The 20,963-nt window shown below is 34.1% G+C and overlaps 1 protein-coding gene across 6 annotated transcripts in view; it reads left to right on the top strand.

Moving 5' to 3' along the window:
* LOC105465656 (HBS1 like translational GTPase) overlaps positions 1 to 20,963 on the top strand; it is a 97,776-nt gene that overhangs the window by 63,402 nt on the left and 13,411 nt on the right. For all 6 annotated transcript variants that reach the window (XM_011714210.2, XM_011714208.2, XM_011714209.3 and 3 more), the window contains 7 exons: positions 6,194 to 6,340; positions 8,388 to 8,462; positions 9,016 to 9,133; positions 9,786 to 9,854; positions 12,597 to 12,701; positions 15,889 to 15,979; positions 16,362 to 16,470. In XM_011714210.2, coding sequence (XP_011712512.1) covers positions 6,194 to 6,340; positions 8,388 to 8,462; positions 9,016 to 9,133; positions 9,786 to 9,854; positions 12,597 to 12,701; positions 15,889 to 15,979; positions 16,362 to 16,470 — 714 coding nt within the window. The remainder of the gene's footprint in view (positions 1 to 6,193; positions 6,341 to 8,387; positions 8,463 to 9,015; positions 9,134 to 9,785; positions 9,855 to 12,596; positions 12,702 to 15,888; positions 15,980 to 16,361; positions 16,471 to 20,963) is intronic.

The raw sequence follows: 20,963 nt of genomic DNA, 5'->3' as shown, positions 1-20,963 counted from the left end.
GTTTTCTTTACTATAGTGTACTGATTGTACTTTACATAAAATTTCCTGATCCTGAGGTTACAGTTCTAGGATTTTAACTGTTAAAATATTTTAAAATTAAAAATTTTAATCTTTATAAAGCTTGAACAAAAAAAGAGCAATATTGTATTTTTCATGATCTTTTTACCTGTACTTTGTAAAACCTTTTAAAATGTCTCACAAAGAAACAAAATGTATAAATGCTATGAGTTTCTTTATCATAAGAGTAATGGTAAAGGACTTGATGAGTATAGTTTCATATTTCCTTTATTGATAAGTTGGCATGAATATTTCAAAATCTGCTTTATGTCTTTCAATATATTCAAGTCCTATATCTTTTTAAAGAGCTTATTTATGCAGAAATAATGAAGCTTGGGTATTTTTGCCCAGTGGTTTATTTCCTTTCTTTTTAACATTAAAAAAGCATTGCAATTTGTAAATTACATGATTCTTAATAAGAATGCTGCAAAAAATCAAATATAATTTGCATTCATGCATCCCTTAATGATAAGGATATATTCTGAGAAGTGACTTGTTAGGCAAGTTCATCATTTGTGAACATATTAGAGTATACTTACACAAATCTGGTTGGTAACATTTTTTATACACCTAGGCTACATGGAACCTATAGCTCCAAAGCTACAAACATGTATAACATATTACTGTATTGAATACTGTAAGCAGTTGTAGCATAGTGGTAAATATTTGTGTATCTAAACTGATCTAAGCATATTATAGAAAAGGTACGGTAAAAATAGGGCATAAAAGATAAAAAATGGAATATCTGTGTAGGGCACTTTCCATGAATCGAGCTTGCAGGAATGGAAGTTGCTCTGGGTGATTCAGTGAGTGAGTGGTGAGTGAATGTGTGAAGGCCTAGGACACGACTGTATACTTTACAAACACTGTACACTCAGGTGACACTACATTTATTTAAAAATATGTTTTTCTTTAATAGTAAATTAACCTTAGCTTACTGTAGCTTTTTGTACTTTATAAACTTTTAAATTTTTTTAACTTTCTAACTCTCTTATAATAACACTTAGCTTAAAGCACAAACATGTTGTACAGCTGTACAAAAATAGTTTCTTTCTGTATAGTCTTATTCCATAAGCTTTTAAAAATTATTATTTATAAATATGAATGTTTATAAATAAATTTTTTTTTTTTTACTTTTTAAACTTTTTTTGGTGAAAAGCAAAGACACAGATATGCACATTAGTCTAGGCCCACACAGGATCAGGATCATCAGTGTCACTGTCTTCCACCTCCACGTCTTGCCCCACTGGAAGGTCTTCAGGGTCAATAAGGTGCATGAAGCTGCCATCTCCTATGATAACAATGCCTTCTTCTGGATACCTCCTGAAGGACCTGCCTGAGGCTGTTTTACAGTTAATTTATTTTTTAATAAATACAAGGAATATATTTTAAAATAATTATAAAAGTGAAAAATAGTAAGTACATAAACCACTGTCATAGTTATTATAAAGTACTATACATAATTACATATGCTATATTCTTTTATACAGTTGGCAGCACAGTAGATTTGTTTATACCAATATCATCACAGATACATGAGTACTGCATGGTGCTATGACATTTTGGCGACTACGACATCACTAGGCAATGGGAGTTTTTCAGCTCCATTATAATCTTACAGGACCACCATCGTATATGCGGTCCATGGTTGACCAAAACGTCATTATGCTGTGCATCACCGTAACTTTAAATGATTAAAGCAATGAAAATAGCACTGCATATATAGGACATTCATTTCTTTCATAATGGATGCTTACTGGAAAACATGAAGAGTTAAAATAACTTGACTCTGTTACATGGCAAAAGCGTGACTTCAAGCAATTAACCATTTTCTGGGATCTACTCATTAAAAGGTTAAGTTTTTGAGACAGGGTTTCACTCTGTAGCCCAGACTGGAGTGCAGTGGCACAATCACCAGTCACTGCATCCACAACCTCCTAGGCTCAAGGGATCCTCTCACCCCAGCCTCCTGAGTAGCTGGGACTGCAGGCATGTGCCACCATGCCTGGCTAATTTTTAAATTTTTTGTAGAGATGGGATCTCACTGTATTGCCCATGCTAGTCTTGAAATCCTGGGCTCAGCATTCCTCCCGCCTCAGCCTCCCAAAGTGTTGGGATTACAGGCGTGAGCCACTGTGCCTAGCCAAAAAGAGAATTTTAATATGAAGATTTGTCAACCATAGAGGATATTGTATGAATACATTATAACATATTTGAAGATAAATAAGAAATTTTTGGTTCCATTTTAGAAAGTTGATATGTAATTTTAGAATATTAATTCAAGATTCATGGACTGAATGTGATAAAAGATTGAAATAAAGTAATTATGACTATTAATTGAGTATCTAATATGGGTCAAATACTGTATTAGGTATTATATGCATTTAGTTTAATATAGTCTTTATAACAACTCTAAGAAGTGTATATTATCACCATTTTAAATTAGTATACAATCATCCCTCCATATGCATGGGTTCTGCATTTATGGATTCAGTCAACTCTGGATTGAAAGTATTTGGGGGGGAAAAATTCCACAAAATTCCAAAAAGCAAAATTTGAATTTGCCGCACGCTAAGTACTGTGTTGAATCCATGCAAATGAAATGATGTTTAGGCATTGTATTAGGTATTACACATAATCTAGAGGTAATTTAAAATGTGTGAGAGGAAGTGTGTAGGCTGTATGCAAAGGCTATCCTGTTTTGTAAAAGGGACTTAAGCATTCATAGATTTTGGTATCCACAGGGGTTGGGAGGTCTGGAACCAATCCCTCACTGATACTGTGGGAAACTGTAGTTTTCATTGCATTTACCAAAGAATACAATATAGTTTTGATTTCTCCTTATATGTGTATATGTATGTGTGTGTGTATGTCTGTGAGTCTTTTTCTTTTTTTTTCATTGATTACTTACTGAATCCTGGCTGTGTAGCAAGCACTGAGGTAGCAGTGTGGGCATACAATGCCTACAAAGCACTGATAGTTTAGTGAGTGAGACAAACACTGGAACAAGCAGTTATAGTAAAAATGCTTTTGAATTCTAGAACCTTAGAGTGCATAGTTATTATAAAGATCGTTTATTCCAGACCCAGGGATGGAGGCTAACACCCGTAATCCCAGCACTTTGGGAGGCTGAAGTGGGCACATCACTTGAACCCAGGAGTTCAAGACCAGCCTGGGCAACATGGCGAAACCCTGTCTCTACTAAAAATACAAAAAATTACCTGGGTGTGGTGGCAGGTGCCTATAGCCTCACTTACTCAGGAAGCTGAAGTGGGAGAATCACCTGAGCTCAGGAAGTTGAGGCTGCAGTGAGCCATGAGGGAAGGGAGTAAGACCCTGCCTCAAAAACCAAAAATCATTTATTCCAAACTCTTTATGGAATTATGGTGGGAAAGGATTTTAGAGATCATCTAATTGAATTCCATTATGTAACAAATAAATAAAGAGACTCAAAGATGTTAAGTAACTTGCCGAGTGTGCAAAATATTGCAGTGGGCTTTGGGGACACAAAGAAGCATACGAGGCATGCTGCCTCACCTCAGGGAAATCACAGTGTAGAAGACGACACGTGAAGATGAAAGGCTAACAGTTGCACTCCAAGAACAGAGAAGATACGCGTTGTGGAGAGAGATCACTTTATTCTGCTTGATCATCAAAGGCTTCCTTGAGAATGCATAGTAGGCATTTGGACTCCCAAAGGCAAGAGCTGCTGCCTAGAAATAATATTAATAGAGAAATTGCCCAGAAATGTTTTGGAGATGGTAATAGGAAGATTAGGTAGAACATTTGTGGCCTTATGTATCTTAATACCAATTCAATGAATTTTACATTTTAACCTAAGAAGGTAAATATAATTTTACAGTTATTATGAAAACCTAATGAGAAAAAGATTGTCAATTACTGAGCCTAGGACTTGGAAGTTCAGGTATGGATGTTCTATATAAACTATATTTACTCCCTAGTGTTTCTATGAAGTAACTAAGTTGATAATGCAGAGAGGCTAGACAACTTGCCTGAGGTGTGGAGAACGGTTATTGACTACAAGCATGCGTGAAAGAGCCAATTTTCAAATTGATTGTTTCAGTGTATGCTTATTCTTATCTAAGAATCCTTGATCAAAAGAACTGTATCTCATTGAGGAAATAAGTGTTCAGCTTTATAAAATATGAAGGATTGGAAGTGAAGATGGCACTTAAGAGTAGAGACAAAGCAAGAGTATTTACGTACGAGTAAAAGGAAGCAGGAATAGTGTAAATTATCCCACCAGACAAAGTATATGGACGGTACTTCAATTTAAATTGTAATGTTCTGTTGTGAGAAAATATCTGAGACATTCCTGACATATTTTATGACCATTTATTTTCCATTATGGTGAGGATTATATATGATATCTGAAATTCTTTAAAAACTGGAGAGCACAGAAATAAAGGGGTCGTTGGGGAAGCAACAAAGAAACAAGCTGTTGTGGACTCTGTTCTGACCAGAAAGCGGGAGAACTCAATAATGTGGCTGGAATATAAGAGGACCCTAGAGAGAAAGTGATTATTGTGTAACAGTCCAAGATAGCTAAAGAGGGGAAGGGGAATGCCAGGTGTAGTCTTTGTTTCCTAGATTTCAGAAAAGTGGATTTCTGTGACAAACAGGTATGCATACAAAGCACAAGCTGTAAAAGAGAAAATAAAAGTGTTCTTTAAAAAATGCCCCTACAGTGCATTGACAGAAATAATTGATTAGAATGAAAAGGGGGAACGTCTGTGGTTGCTCAGACTGTCTATTGCACATTTTAAAAGGCTGTACCCACATGATGCAAGCGGCATCAACACAAAAGAATAGTGGGAACCTGTAACGTTAGTTTCCATAAGGCTAACAAAGAAACTGAGCTAAGCTAAGGTTAGCTTTCTTCTTGTGTGGGGTGTGTAATTTGAGTCTGAAAGAAATGTCTTTCTATCTGATTCACAAGATGGTCCACACAGGTTAGAAAACTTTGTTATGCAAGGCTTTTTTTCAATAGCTGTAGAGGATGAATATGCTGCTTTTTGATAATTCATATATTTGTTATTTTTCTTCATTATAAACAATACTCTGATGAATATCTTTGTAGATCTATAATTATTTCTCTGGGATAAATTCCTAGAGGTGGAATTGATGGGAAGTAAAATATGTATAATTTTTAAGTTCTTGATACTTTTCGTGAAAATACCCCCTGGAAGGTGGTGCACCTACAGTCCCGTAAGCAATATTTGAGAATGCGCTTCTCACTGCACCCTTGCCTACAGCAAATAATTTTGTCTTTTAAATCTTTAACAATGTGATTTGTAAAAATGGGAGAGGGGGAATATGTCAATGTGTTTTTATTTTACTTTTTAAAACTTTTGGTTTCTACTGAATTTGAATTTTTTTCATGTTTGTTGACCATTTATATTTCTTTAGCAAATAGCTTGCTTGTATCCTTTAAAGCTATGTCTTCTTTTTTGTTTTTTTTTGTAAAGACTCTATAGAGATTATAACTTTTACCTTATGTGTTACTAATGTTTGTCCCTCCCTGTTTACTGCTTTTTGTTTTTTTGAGACGGAGTATTGTTCTGTTGAGTAGGCTGGAGTGCAGTGGTGCGATATCAGCTCACTGCAACCTCTGCCTCTCAGGTTCAAGTGATTCTGATACCTCAGCCTCCCAAGTAGCTGGGACTACAGGTGTGCACCACCACACCTGGCTAATTTGTGTTTTTGTTGCAGAGATGGCGTTTCACCATATTGGCCAGGCTGGTCTTGAACTCGTGACCTCAGGTGATATGCCTGCCTTGAGCTCCCAAAGTGCTGGGATTACAGGCATGAGCCACTGTGCCTGGTTGCTGTTTATTTATGTTTTAATTTGTTTATATTTTTCCTCCTTTGCTTAGATATTTTAATTGTTATATAATCAAATATGGCCATTTTTTCTTGGTCTTTATGTTATTATTTTTGGTGACTTTTATTTAAAATTTTAATCCATCTTTGGGAGTCTTTTGTTTGATTTGTTTTGATGGGGGTAGTTAGGGTCTTCCTTTAAAAATTTGACAACATAATTAATTGAATAATCTGTCCTTTGAATTAAAATGCTGAAACATTTTTTCTGGTTTCAATTATTTTTCTTCTTTAGGCGGATGTAGCTGTTTTAGTTGTAGATGCCAGCAGGGGAGAGTTTGAAGCTGGATTTGAGACTGGAGGACAGACACGAGAGCATGGACTCTTGGTCCGTTCTCTGGGAGTGACACAGCTTGCTGTTGCAGTTAATAAAATGGATCAGGTATTTAAGGGCTTTGTGAAGATTTGTTTAAGATGCTAATTAGGATGTTATTCTGCTCATATAGATGACCTCAGATGTCACTAGTGTTTATTTTATTAGTCAGTTGCCATGTTTTTAAAAATAAATTCTCTGCTCTCATCTTAAAAGAGGTGCTAGTAATTTTTAATCAAGAACATCTTATTTTCAAAATTAATTTTTAAAACCTAAAAATTGTTTTAAATTATAAAATAATAGATGTTTATTATAGCAGAATGAAAGTATAAAAATCAGAAATAAACCTGTATTTCCAATTCTCCTTCCCACCCAGAAACTTATAATATTTCATTTTGTATATTCATGCAATTTATTTTTATAGATAAGAATCTTTTTATTTACAAAATTGGGTTATCTGTTTTATCATCTTCTTTTTAAAAAAAGATAATTTTCTTGTCTTGTACATGTTTCCAAGTAATTAATAATCCTTAGATAAAGAGGGTATTGTTTTTATGATTGAATTCTAGTCTATTTTAAAGATATAATTTATTAAACATTTACTTTTGAACATTTCCTGCATATGTATTTAGAAATGGTTCATTCCATGGAAATTTCTGGGCTTAAGGGAATATACCTTTTAAGACTTGCTGAACATGATTAAAATGCCTTTGAGCAAAATTCTGGTTATTTACTTCTGGCACATATGGTGTATTTACTTTTCTAAACTCTTATCACCACTGCTGTTATTACAAAATTGTTTTCCCAATTTATGTATAAAACATGATTCCTCTTTTTTAAAACATTTACTGTTCTGTGAATGTTTGCATTTAAATATGTTTTGTTGATTAACAATTTGTTTTTTCTTTTGGGAATTATTTATATAATTTCCTCATTTATATAACTATTTTTTTCTTATCGGTTTGTAAACATACTTTATTTATTAAAGTTATTACCCCTCCATCCTCTCTTAGATATCTTTTCCAATTTGTTATTTTACTTTTTGTTTATGGTATGTTTTGGACATATACTCAAACTTATAAATAGTTCCTTTTGACTTCTCTCTTTATGCCTAGGTATTTTCTTTTTCTTTTCTTTTCTTTTTTTTTTTTTTTTTTTGAGATGGGGGTCTCACTCTGTTGCCCAGGCTGGAGTGCTGTGGTGCCATCATAGCTTACTGCAGCCTCAATTCCTGGGCTCAAGCAGTCCTCCCATGTCAGTCTCCCTAGTAGCTGGGTCTACAGGTGTGTGCCCCATGCCCTGCTAATTTTTAATTTTTTGGAGCAATAGTATCCCACTGTGTTGCCCAGGCTAGACTGGAACTCCTGACCTCAAGCTATCCTCCTGCCTCAGCCTCTCAGAGTGCTAGGATTATAGGTGTGGGTCACTGCACCCAGCCTGCTTAGGTATTTTGTTACCCTGGGATCTGATTCACCCACATTTGCTATTAGTTCCTTTATGGTATCATTATTACATGTACTTTTAATTTTTTCCCAGCATTTGACCATGAAAAATTTCACTATAAAGAAAAGCAAAAAAAATTTTACAATAAACATCCATATTATACCCACTTGTTAAGATTCTGCCTCATACTTGATCACATATTGGTTTCTCTATCTACTTCTTTATCTATCCATTAATCCATTTCTTTGGCATGCATTTCCATGTAAGTTGCAGACCCCTAAATACTGCAGTGGCATGTCATTATCCAGAGTTCATATTACGTATACTTTTTTAGTCTATTTGGCTTGAGGGGAGTGCTGATTATTTTATTTTGTTCTAACAGTTGGTCCAAGCAAAAGTGAGTAAAATACTCACTTTTTCCCCCCAAATTTGAAATCACTTTTAGCATATATAGAAAATTCTAAATGTACTAGAGACTATTTCTAGGCTTTCTGTTTTAGGAACAGTTACTTTTAGATCATATTACTAGCAAGGTTTGATATTCTGTGTTTTGATTTTAATAGATTTTATATTTATATTTGATATAGTCTTGATTATATTTCATTGCAGAAATTTAAATTTTATGTATCATGTTCTGAAGCATAGTTTTAAAAATAAATTGGATCTTTATCAGGTTAATTGGCAACAAGAAAGATTTCAAGAGATTACTGGAAAACTTGGGCACTTTCTTAAGCAAGCAGGTTTTAAGGTAAGATCATTTCAGATTTATTTGTTATTACTTTCCTTAAGTCATCTTACTGATATGAGAGGAAAAACTAATACTTTGATATTCTTATTAAATTTGTTTAATTCTCTTTGCTTTATTTTCTCTTGAGTATCATGTATATAATATATTCTTTGGATTATTTCACCTTAGAAAATTGCATATGTTTAATATTTGGGTTGGTTTTTATGTAAGCAAAATACTTTTACCCTACTTATTAAATTAGATGGTATACGTTTAGGGAGGTCATAGAGGAATGTGGAAACTGATAGGGAGGAATTTGTCCAGCAAGCATCTGTAATATGCCTTTGTTACCAAATGCTTGAATATTTTGGAATAAATTTGCAAGTTTTCCACAATCAAAAAGGTTGAAAATTAATTGGATCAGATGACTTTGGGGCTGTAGTTCTATGATTTCTATTACCTTTTAAAAAGTACATTGTTGCTTTTGCAAACTTGGTGCAGTTATGGTAATGGTGAATCTTTTAACGTTTTAAAAAATGTTGTATTAAGTTTCTTAAGTCATTCTTTTTAATAGGAGAGTGATGTAGCTTTTATTCCTACAAGTGGTCTCAGTGGTGAAAATCTAATCACAAGATCTCAGTCAAGTGAACTCACAAAATGGTATAAAGGACTATGTTTATTAGAACAAATTGGTAAGTATGCTGCCATTCTAGCTTTAATGCATTATAAACTTGGTATTATTATTTAGAGTTCTTTCTGGGAGATAGTCACATGTGTGAAAAAGCATAGGATTTGTAGTCAGAGGAACTAAGTTGCCTGTTTTGTCATCATGTGCAATACTTAACCTATCTAGTGTTCAGTTTTCCTCAGTTAATGAGCCTAGTGCCTGGTTTACATATCTATAGACTTGTTAAAATTAAATGAGATTAACATTCATTTTATAAACTACAAACTATTACTTGGTTGAATATCCCTTATCTGAAATGCTTGGGACCCAAAGTGTTTGGGATTTTAATTTTTTTGGGGGGTGGATTTTGGAATATTTACATTATACTTACCAGTTGAGCAGCCCAAATTCAAAAATCTGAAATCCAAAATGCTCCAATGAGCATTTCCTTAGAGCATTATATCAGCGCTCAAAAAGTTTCAGATTTTGGGGCATTTCAGATTTCAGAATTTCAGATTTGGGATGCTCAACGTGTATATTAGTGACAGTTAATTTGCTATTAGTAATTACAAAAAGTAGTTACTTTCTAGGAGAAGTGGGATTATAATGAGTTTATTGAAGTGAGTCAGACATTTAATTTTAAATTAAACCTTGCCTTTTGCAATTTTTTTTTCCAGATTCCTTTAAGCCTCCCCAGCGATCTATTGACAAGCCTTTTAGATTATGTGTGTCTGATGTTTTCAAAGGTAAGTGCTACCTCTGCAGTGCTTCTTCAGTGTAGCCCCCTTTTCCCCATTCCCTCCTAACCTTCTTTCCTGGACTAAGTTATGACAGTATATTGCCTTCAGAGTCTCTCTTCTCCATGCCCAAGTATGGATCATTGCCAGATTAATCTTAAAATGCACAGTTTTAGTCACTTAGCTTTAGTTTACTCGCCATTTCTCATCTTTCAAGCATAAGAAAACCTTGCCTTTTGTCTTTCTAACTTTATAGTTTTTTTTTTCCTTCCATTAGATTCCTTTAGTTTTGAAATCCTTCAACGAAACTGGATTGTTTATTGTTTCTTAACCAGACAGGATGTGTTTATTGCCACATGTCTACCCATACTTCCCTGTTGTATTGTTCTTTCTCTTTACTTGTCCATTTCCTATCCATCTGTAGCAGTCTGGGTCCAGTTAGGAGTTAGATACTACACATAGGTGAAATGGGAAATGTAATATAAAGAATTATTAACTATGATAACAATGCAACTAAAAGATATACAGAAACTTTATAGGTAGGCCTGAGGAAGGACCAACATAAAAGAGGTTCAGAGCTTGCTGGAAGAGATGATATATTAAATACCTAAGAATATAACTAACTTAATATGGGCAATATCCCGTATAGAAGACTATAAAATGGAAATACAATTTAAAAACTCAATAAATAAAAGGATGTAAGATTTATTATTAGAATAATAAAAACTGTAAGGGTGTCATTTGTCCTCCTAATCTCCATTGTCACAGAGCCGGCAATGCAGAGTGAATCTGGAACTGAGCAGCAGTAAATTGATAACTGGCGTGCTTACCTGCCCACATGCCCTGATGTGTTCCCTCTGTATTCTCTGTACCCTCTGTCATTGTGCTTTCATGCAGCGTTATAATTTTTTCTATGCTGTCTGTTTATCCCACTTAGATTATGAACTCCTTGAAGGCAAGTACTGTCTCTTCTTTATCTATATCTGCAGCCCTAACCCAGTGCCTGGCACATAATACATTTAATATATGAATAAAAAAATGAATGAATGAAGGTGCTTTGAAAAAATCATGCAATGAAATTGAAATTTATCATTATCATTATTAGCTTCCAGTGTTCTAGTAATAGAAGAAATATGCTAATAGTTTCCAAGATGCCCATTGTTTGTCAAGAATACAAGAGGTGGTTACTTTTCTTTGATTAACAGTGTTTACTGACTGTACTTTCTCACCTCCTGTTCCCCTTTCAGGCTGCTTCCTGGCTTCCGCCTGGGCTGCTCTTCTGAGTGTGTTCCTCCTGAGGTCATGAAATGACCTCTTGGTTGCCAAAGTCAATATACACTTTCAATTCTATCTTACTTGAATTTGGCATTGGTTCTGATGCTGGTAGCCACATCCACCTTGAAACTCCTCCCTTGGTTTCTGTGACCTGCTTTCTCCTGTTAACCTGTCTGTTTCTCTGACCGCTCTATATCTTCTCTGTGGGCTCCTCATTCTCTGTCTCTTAAACAGTGTTCTGCTATGCCTCAGACCTCTTCTTACTCTGCAAGTCCTTTCGAACTGACATCCATGAGTTTCTCTACCTACTGCATCTTGATGCTTCCCAAATCTGTATCTCCAACCCAAACCTTTTCACTCATTCTCCACTCACTTGTCTAAGCACTACTGGACATCTGTCCTGGGAGAGTGTTCTTTTAGGGTTACCATTCTTATGGAATGTGGTGTGATTGGTCCCCCCTGGAATGCAACTTCTGCATGTGTATGTCTCATAGACACTTCAGATTTACCAAGCCTAAAATGGATCTTGTCCTTAGTTTCATATCTCACAGTTAATGCATCATCATCTCAGATTTTCCCCTGTCTGTCATTAGTCTTCACTTTCCTTACCACTCCAAACTTGTTATTCTTTATTCCCGAATTCTTGAGTTTATTCCCTTTCTGTAGTAAGTTTGTGCATTTGTATCAGCCTCTACTCTAAGACAGAAATACCATCACCTTACTTCTCCGGTCACAGTATTTACTGGCTTCTTATTACTTAACTGCAGGATGAAATTTAAACCCTAAGCGTGATTTATGAGACCCCTTTATTATTTCTCCCTTGCCTATCTCTGTTGCCTGCTGTCTTGCCTTTTCTTCATTATTCTGTATGGCCCCATAGCCCCAACAAGTGACACATGGCTCTTAGCCCATCCCACATTTGGTTATGCCTTTGCACACACAGTTTCCTGGGCAGCAGTGTCTTCCTTTTTTTCCCTACCCATGCATACAAGTTACCTAATAAACACTTACTCCTTCTTCAGAGTGCCCTGATGTCTATTCTCACCATCATGGATTCTTTGGTGCACCTTTCTGTTTCTATTGTATATTTTAAATATCATTTGTCTCAGGACAATGTAATTGTTTTCATCTTTCTCTTCACTAGTATACCTTTATGGGCAGGGACTTACATTTTTATTTTTTTTATCCCCAGAGTTTAGTATAATGTCTGGCACTCAAATATTTATTATTTATCAATGAATATTTGAGAAAGGAATGAACCTTTTTTTTTTGTAATATAAGTCTTATTTGCAAAAAAAAAAAAAGTAAAGTGTGGTATGACATACTTAGTGGAGATGTTAATTCTGAAATGACTATTATTTAATGTCCATTGAACGGCTAGTTTTATATGAGTACTTGGGAACTAAGTATAGTTAACAGTATTAATCATCAGATAACATTGCTGTATGAATCGTAAGATTTTGGTATGTTTTGCAGATCAAGGATCTGGATTTTGCATAACTGGCAAAATTGAAGCTGGTTATATCCAAACTGGTGACCGACTACAGGCAATGCCTCCTAATGAAACTTGTACCGTAAAAGGTATTTATCTACAAGATGCTTTTGCTAAACAGGCCTTAAGTTGAGACAGCAGATTTTTAAAAAGTAGTTTAGTTACAACTCCAAAGTAAGTAACCTCTTACTGAAATTGTAACTGACTGTCAAAATGATACTGACTGTTGAAGATTAAAATGTGAAAACATTAAACGATTTTTTTCTGTTGTGACTGTGTCTATATATATATACATGTAACATTCTAACTGTGGTAGCATTCTGTTTTTGACACTGATTTGAGAAGCCTGGTTAGGATTTAACCAGATATGTATAGATACCTAACAGATATATTTGGAATAATATTCTGCGGCAGAAATTAGATCTAGTCCCAGCCTGACCCTAACTAGTCAATGGCAAAGCAGCCTTCTATAGTCTGTTACTTTGAAATGTATGTTTCAGAAAACTATAAATTAACAACTTCAATCATGTTTATGCCAAAAATGTAGGTATATTTTATACGAAGATATAAGTAAGATTCAAATGGAAAAAAAACCCAATGTTGAAAAGAGAAATTAAACTAGTTTAAATTACCAGTCACTGTTTCTGCATATAGATCTAATATTTTTTTCGTAATGGCTGATAATTATTTTTGTCTTCTAATACATCTAATACATACATATATATTTATGTATATGTATACGTGTTATATGTTACATGTACATGTGTGTTATTTTCCAAATTTTGATTAAAACTTTCTAATTCTATACCTCTTTTATTCTGGCTTCCAACTTTAAGCCTCTGATTTCTGAAGATCTGTTTTATACTATAAAATAATATTATCTGTAACCACTTTAAGCTGAAGTATAACCTATTGAAAATGTAAAAATTTTTTAGATTTTAGTATTTTTTTCTCTGTTACTCTTAATTTATAGTTTACATATACCTGACTACTTTATAAATTTGAATGTATGTTTTTCTTGAATTAATATGCTCTCTTTAAAAGAAGATTTCTTGAAAAGTTTAAGAAATTAGTATCTATTGAAGTTACATGGTTTAAACTATATTTAAAGATGAGTAAGGGAACGAAAACCAGTTATTTCCATTTGAACTTTTTATTTCTGCCCACTAGGGATCATGAAATTTCTGTTTTGATAAAAAGTAATATGCACTTTAAAAACAGTGTCATTTTCTATAGATCTGTTCATTGTGTGCAAGTACAGGTGTCTGCTTTTGCTTTTTAAAGTGATTAGAGCTATAATACTTTTGAAACACTATTTTTTTGGTATGTTAATGATCTTTTTTGAGAACAAGAATTTTTTTATGATTAAGAGCCATAAATTAAAACCATGATCCTAAAGTTATCACAGACCTTGAGATTGGCTCCCTTGTAATCTCTAAAATCCTTAGTCACCTCTGAAAGTCTCACATTCTTTACCCCCGTCTTCTCTATACTTTCCACATGTAAACTCTAAAGTATTGTCTTTAATCAGTGTTTGTTAAGAAAGAAGTCTTATCAGAAGCCCCAGGGAAGAACCACCCTACTCCTTAAGAGCCAGACTTTTAACTTAACGGAGAGATTCTCAGTCCTCGATTTCTAACCTTACTGCTTTTGCTTGGTTTACTTGATTCTTGAATGCACTGTTCTGTCTCAACATTTTTGGGTACTACTGTGGCTCTCTAACCAGTACTGTCCCAAAAGAAACACTTGACTGAATCTACTACCAACAAATAGAAATTCTAAATTACTTTTTTTGCTTTATTAACATATCAGGCTCATGGAGTATTAAAAAAGGGCTTCTTTTTGTAATGTTTGTCCAGTGAGAAAAGTTTTTTGATAAATGTCGTATGTGAAACAGTGTAACATCATTGAGGGGAAGAAGAACCAGATAATATAATTACCTTTGGAAAATTTTATACTGTTAATTGAACTTGTAGTGTGAAACCTCTACAAATTTTTAAGCCAAAGGCAATATCTTTTGTATGTAAATACCTAGCTTCTGTTTTTAATTCCGTATTTCATAGCAAAATTCAGATACAGTCATTCTAAATTTACATTTTAAAGTGAAATCTAGTAAGTTGATATTTAGCAAACATTCCTTAATACCATAATTGCTAACATGTTTGGGAGGAAGAATTTCTGATACTTGAAGAAAGTTATGCCTTCTTTTCTCAAGATGAATGCAGATGTGCACATACATGATATTTTGCATAAAACTCTAGATTGTCTCAGAGCTCTTAAAGTTAAATCCTTGAGCTCCCTAAAAGTCAGAAACTCTCCCTGCTGCATAGGAAATGAGTATTTTCAGAAAGATATGGGTGGATTATAATTTACTAAGAACATGTCAACATGTCAATCAAGAACTATCCACAATGGTTGGCCTACACATTCTCTTTGTCAAAAGGCCTACATTCCTATGGAAAGGAACTTAATCCATAAATGGATTCCATAAAATCAGAAAATATGGCATATATTTTAAAAACCTTTGAATAAGATAGTTGAGTATTGCCCTTGGGAACTGCTTTCCCCGACTACCTTCAGGACTATGTCTAGGTAAATAGATGTATATCTCCAGATATATAGCAACACCTAGGATCATTTTTAAATTAAATTTTCTTATCACTATTTCCTTAAAATTTTTCTTTTCATATAAGCAATCATTAGTACGCAGATCTCTCTCTGGAAAGAAGTTCTTTTGAGCCAGGAGTAGTTAAGGGGCCTGCTGAGAGGACCATTTGAAATTCTGACTGAGAGTACGTGTCCCATGGGTTACTTGGAAAACAAGGATTACTTGTTTAGGTGGTTGTCTAATTAAAAGCAAAACTCAAGAAAATACTGCTAGACATCTTCTCCAGTCCCATCTTTTATGTCATTATGAGTAACTTGAACTGTGTTTTGTCTGTATCCATTAATATAATAGAAATATTTGAATGGGGCCTGTTTAATGAATATACCAATTGTGTCAATTAGTTTAAAAATCTTGATTAAATAAGCAGAAGTCGGCCTTTTATGGGCAAATACAAGTCACTTTATGTTTAGGGTGGTATTCTAGAAGAGTCAGTTCTAGAGGAAATGTGTTTTCCTCAACGCTCACAGTTACACTTCTTACTCTCAATCCATTCATATTGAAAATGATGAGTAGTGACTGATGAAGCACAAATCAGCCAAACTCTGTTGGTTGTTATGGTTTGATATCGAGGTGTTTCACTGTATGCTTTGGTTCTTACTCATTTCCAGGAATCACTCTGCATGATGAACCTGTTGATTGGGCAGCAGCAGGCGATCATGTTAGTCTTACTTTGGTTGGGATGGATATCATCAAAATCAAGTGAGTGAGAAAAAGAGTTTAAGCAACTGTTGTCTTCATATAGGACCTCACCTCTAAACACATGTATTTTGCAATCTACTAGTTCAGTTTTGAATTTCATTTGACCAAAAATAGACACCTGTGGAAATGTAAGCAAACTTACTTAAAATTTTAATTAATACATGTCAGCAAACATACTTGGCATGTGCTTTGAGTGAAAGCTCTAATGTGTAAAAATGATGTAAGGTTAATAGTGGTTTAAAGCCATGTTTTAGCTCAGAAGGGAATATTTAGAAAAAGTCCCTAACTAATTGTTTTACTTTCCTTGTAAATGTTTTTGAGGTCTTTCTATTTGATATAAATTTGTCCCCCAACTACCTTTCCTCTTTTTTTGTTCTTACAGTGTTGGCTGCGTATTTTGTGGCCCCAAAGAACCTATTAAAGCTTGCACTCGCTTCAGAGCCCGAATCCTCATCTTTAATATTGAAATTCCTATCACTAAAGGATTTCCTGTAAGTTCCCAAATGTTTTATTCCTGTATTCAAAGTAATTTTATCCTAAAAGTGATAACTTTCTTTACAAGTGGTGATACTATATTTTCAATTAACATCTTATTACTGTAATCCAGAAAAACTTATGATTAGAAAATCATTTTTATTTTGTTTTTTATTTTGATCCTTGAGCCTGGGGCTTTTTAAAAGGCATTGAGAAGATATTTCATAATAAATAGGATACAAAGTAATGATAATAAAATTTATCCAGGGAAAAATGATAGACACATTTTCACTGTGTTCTAAAGTTTACCTAAGTTTTTTAGGTTGAATCATTCTGGGTTTCCATTTTGTTTAGTATGTCGATTTGCAGTTTTTCTGATAATAAAAGTAATAGATTGTTCAGAAAATTTTTGAAAACACATAAAAATATGGAAAATAAAAATGCCATATATTTGCATAATCCATAAATATGTAATTTTACATGTCAGTGTGTTTTAATGTGAGCATTTTATCCACCCAGTATGTGTATATACTGGTATGTATTGGGTGTATTCTGGGGATCCTAGATAGACAGTAAACTTTAATTGTGCTGAAGCAACACATTCAGACCCTGCATGTTGTAAGGTTGGTTTGCCAGCGTCATTTGAACATATACATTTTATGGGAAGAGGGAGATTTTATACAATAATGTTACCTGCCCTGAAAAGCTGTTACTTGTTAATAGTCTGGATTTTTTGTTTTATGTGTAATTGTTTTGAGATATTTGGGACCATATTCTTATAGTTTGGTACCTTGCTTTTGCCACATGACGGATGACCATTTTCCCATTAGACTTTTTTTTTTTTCTAATTAGCTCATATAGTACAGATTCTGCATGACAGTAAATGTTTCTCAGTGACATTTCTACCTTTGATGCATCTTTGAAATAAAAGTAAGACTTTTTAAAGTTAGCGATAGTGGTTTAGAGGTTGGCAATACATTTATTTGGGTCATTTATACTGATACACTTATATTTGAGATAATCATGTACTTTATAATTCTTTGTAATCATTTCTACATTAATTTGATCATGTAAAATTATATTTTAAGGTGCTATTTAGGTACTTTACTTTCATAATTATATTCCATTTCTTCCATACACTAAAAAAGAAATGAAAGCTTTAAAAAAAATTACTATAGTTGAAGATACTTAAATATTCAGAATTCATGTATTGATCATCAAGTAACAACAGGTTAATTGTTGTGAGCGAATGGAACTCATTCATAGAAAGCAGTATGTCCTATGGGGCAAAGGAGAGGTTGGTTACTGCATATTTTTACTCATGCAGTAATAATATTCGCCAATGGAGAGGGAGAGAGGTCAAGAGGTCAGTAGTGACTTTGAATAGTAATATTGTCTACCTGACTACTGTAGTTTCTTAAAAATAAGCACGAATTGCAAGTTTTTCAGTGTTGCTTTAGGAGATTCTACTGGCATACATTGATTCAGAAATACCAGGATCAAATTTGTTTCAGAAAAAATGGTCATATTTTGTCAATCTACTCCCTATGGGAGAAAAACTTCAAAAAAAATTTTTTTAAGCAAACAAAGGTTTCCTAAGCTATTAAAATTTTACTATTTAGGGACTAATACCATAATACTAAATAAATGTTTAAATACATAAATTTAAATACATAAATGTATTTAAATTTCCCCTATTTTATTTCAGGAGCTTTTGGAGAACAAGTGATTTTTTCCTTTGTTTTTTATTTATTTGTCAATTTTCTTTTGACTTCTTTTTTTTTTTTTTTTTTTTTTTTTTTTTTTTTTTTTACCAACTAGTGGTTTTTGATTACATGGATAAATTGTATAATGGTGAAATCTAAGATTTTAGTGTATCCATCACCCAAGTAGTGTACATTGTACCCAAGATGTAGTTTTTTATCCCTGACCCTCCCCCAAGCCCTACCCGCTACTGAGTCTCCAGTGTCCTCTATACTGTTCTATTTGTCTTTGTGTACCCATAGCTTAGCTCCCACTTTTAAGTAAGCACATATGCTATTTGATTTTTCATTCTTGAGTTACTTCACTTAGAATAATATCCTCCAGCTCTATCCAAGTTGCTGCAAAACACACTATCTCTACCCTTTGTATGGCTGAGTAGTATTCCATGGTGTACATATACATTTCCTCTATCCACTCATTGGTTGATGGGCACTTAGGTTGGTTCCACATTCTTACAACTGTAAATTGTGCTGTGATAAACATGTGCATTCAGGTATCTTTTTGACATAATGACTTATTTTCCTTTGGGTAGATACCCAGTAGTGAGAGCACTAGATCAAATGGTAGATCTACTTTTAGTTCTTTGAGAAATCTCCATACTGTTTTCTTCAGAGGCTATACCAATCCACATTCCTACCAGCAGTGCACAAGTGTTCACTTCTTCATCACATACATGGCAACATCTATTGTTTTTTGACTTTTTAATAATGGCCATTCTGGCTGGAGTAAGGTGGTATCCCATTGTGGCTTTGATTTGTACTTCCTTGATGATTAATGATGTTGAGCATGTTTTCATATGTTTCTTGGCCATTTGTATGTCTTCTTTTGAGAAGTGTCTCTTCATGTCACTTGCCCATTTCCTGATGTAATTGTTCGGTTTTTTTTTTTCTTGCTGATTTGAGTCTTTTGTAGATTCTGGATACTACCTGTCAGATGCATAGTTTGCAAATATTTTCTTTCATTCTGTGGGTTGTCTGTTTACTATATTCAGGATTTCTTTGCTGTGTACTAGCTCTTTAGCTTAATTAGGTCTTATCTATTTATTTTTATTTCCATTGAATCTGCTTTTGGGGTCTTAGTCATAAATTCTTTATCTAGGTCAATGTCCAGAGGAACCTCTCCCAGGTTTTCCTCAAGAATTTCCATGGTTTCAGGTCCTTGATCCAAGTCCCTCTTGAGTTGACTCTTGCATGTGGTGAGAGATAGGAATCCAGTTTTCATTCTTCCATATGTAGCTATCCAGATTTCCCAGCACCATCCGTTGAATAGAGTGTCCTCTCCCCAGTTTATGTTTTTGCATGCCTTGTCAAAGATCAGTTGGTTGTTAAGTATTTGACTTTGTTTCTGAGTTCTCTATTCTGTTCCATTGGTCTATGAATCTACCTTTATACCAGTAACATGCTATTTTGGTTATTATAGCCTGTAGTATAATTTGAAGTAAGGTAATGTGATGCCTTCAGATTTGCTTTTTTTGCTTAGGATTGCTTTGGCTAATTGGGCTCTCTTTTGGTTCCATATGAATTTTAGAATTGTTTTTTCTAATCTTGTGGAAAATGATGTTGGTATTTTGACAGGAATTGTACCAAATCTGTAGATTGCTTTGGGCAGTGTGGTCTCTTCTGCGATATTGATTCTTCCATTTCATGAGCATGGGATGTATCTCTGCTCATTTGTCATCCATGATTTCTTTCAGCAGTGTTTTGTAGTTCTCCTTGTAAGAGATCTTTCACCTCCTTGGCTAAGTACATTCCTAGGTGAGTTGGTTGGTTGGTTTTGTAGCTGTTGTAAAAGGGATTAAGTTCTTGTTCTTGATTTGATTCTCAGCTTGATCGTTGTTGGTGCTACTGATTTGTGTACATTGATTTTGTAACCCGAGACTTTACTGAATTCATTTATCAAATCTAGGTGTTGTTTGGGTGGAGTCTTTAGAGTTTTCTAGGTATGTGATTATATCATTGGCAAACAGAGGTAGTTTGACTACTGTTTTCCAATTTGGATGCCCTTTATTTCTTTCTCTTGCCTGATTGCTCTGGCTAGGACTTCCAGTACTGTGTTTAATAGAAGTGGTGAGAGTGAACATCCTTGTCTTGTTTCAGTTCTTAATGGGAATGCTTTCAGCTTTTCCCCATTTAGTATGATGTTGGCTGTGGGTTTGTCGTATGTGGCTTTTATTATTTTGAGGTATGTTTCCTCTTTGCCTAGTTTATTGAAGTTTTTATCATTAAGGGATCCTGGATTTTATCTAGTGCTTTTTCCACATCTATTGAGATGATCATCTGGGTTTTTTTTTACTTTTAATTGTTTCAGTGATGAATCACATTTATTGGCTTGCATATGCTGAACCATTCCTGCATCCCTGGGAGGAAACCTCCTTGATCATGGTAAAATACCTTTTGGACATGCTGTTGGATTTTGTTTGCCAGTATTTTGTTAGGGATTTTTGCATCTATGTTTATCAGGGATATTGGTCTCTAGTTTTCTTTTTTTGTTATGTCCTTTCCTGGTTTTGTTATCAGGGTGATGATACTGGCTTTATAGAATGAGTTAGGATTCTCTCTTTTTCAATCTTTTAATAATTTCAGTAGGATTGGTGTTATTTCTTTGAATGTCTGGTAGAATTTGGCTGTGGATCCATCTGTCCCTGGGCTTTTTTGTTGTTGTTGGCAATTTTTTTTATTACTGATTTATTCTCACTGCTTGATATTGGTCTGTTTAGGATTTCTTATTTCTTCCTGATTCAAGCTTG

Source organism: Macaca nemestrina, chromosome 5 (genome assembly GCF_043159975.1).
Source record: "Macaca nemestrina isolate mMacNem1 chromosome 5, mMacNem.hap1, whole genome shotgun sequence".
Lineage (NCBI taxonomy): Eukaryota > Metazoa > Chordata > Mammalia > Primates > Cercopithecidae > Macaca > Macaca nemestrina.
This window is presented reverse-complemented; position numbering and strand designations above follow the sequence as displayed.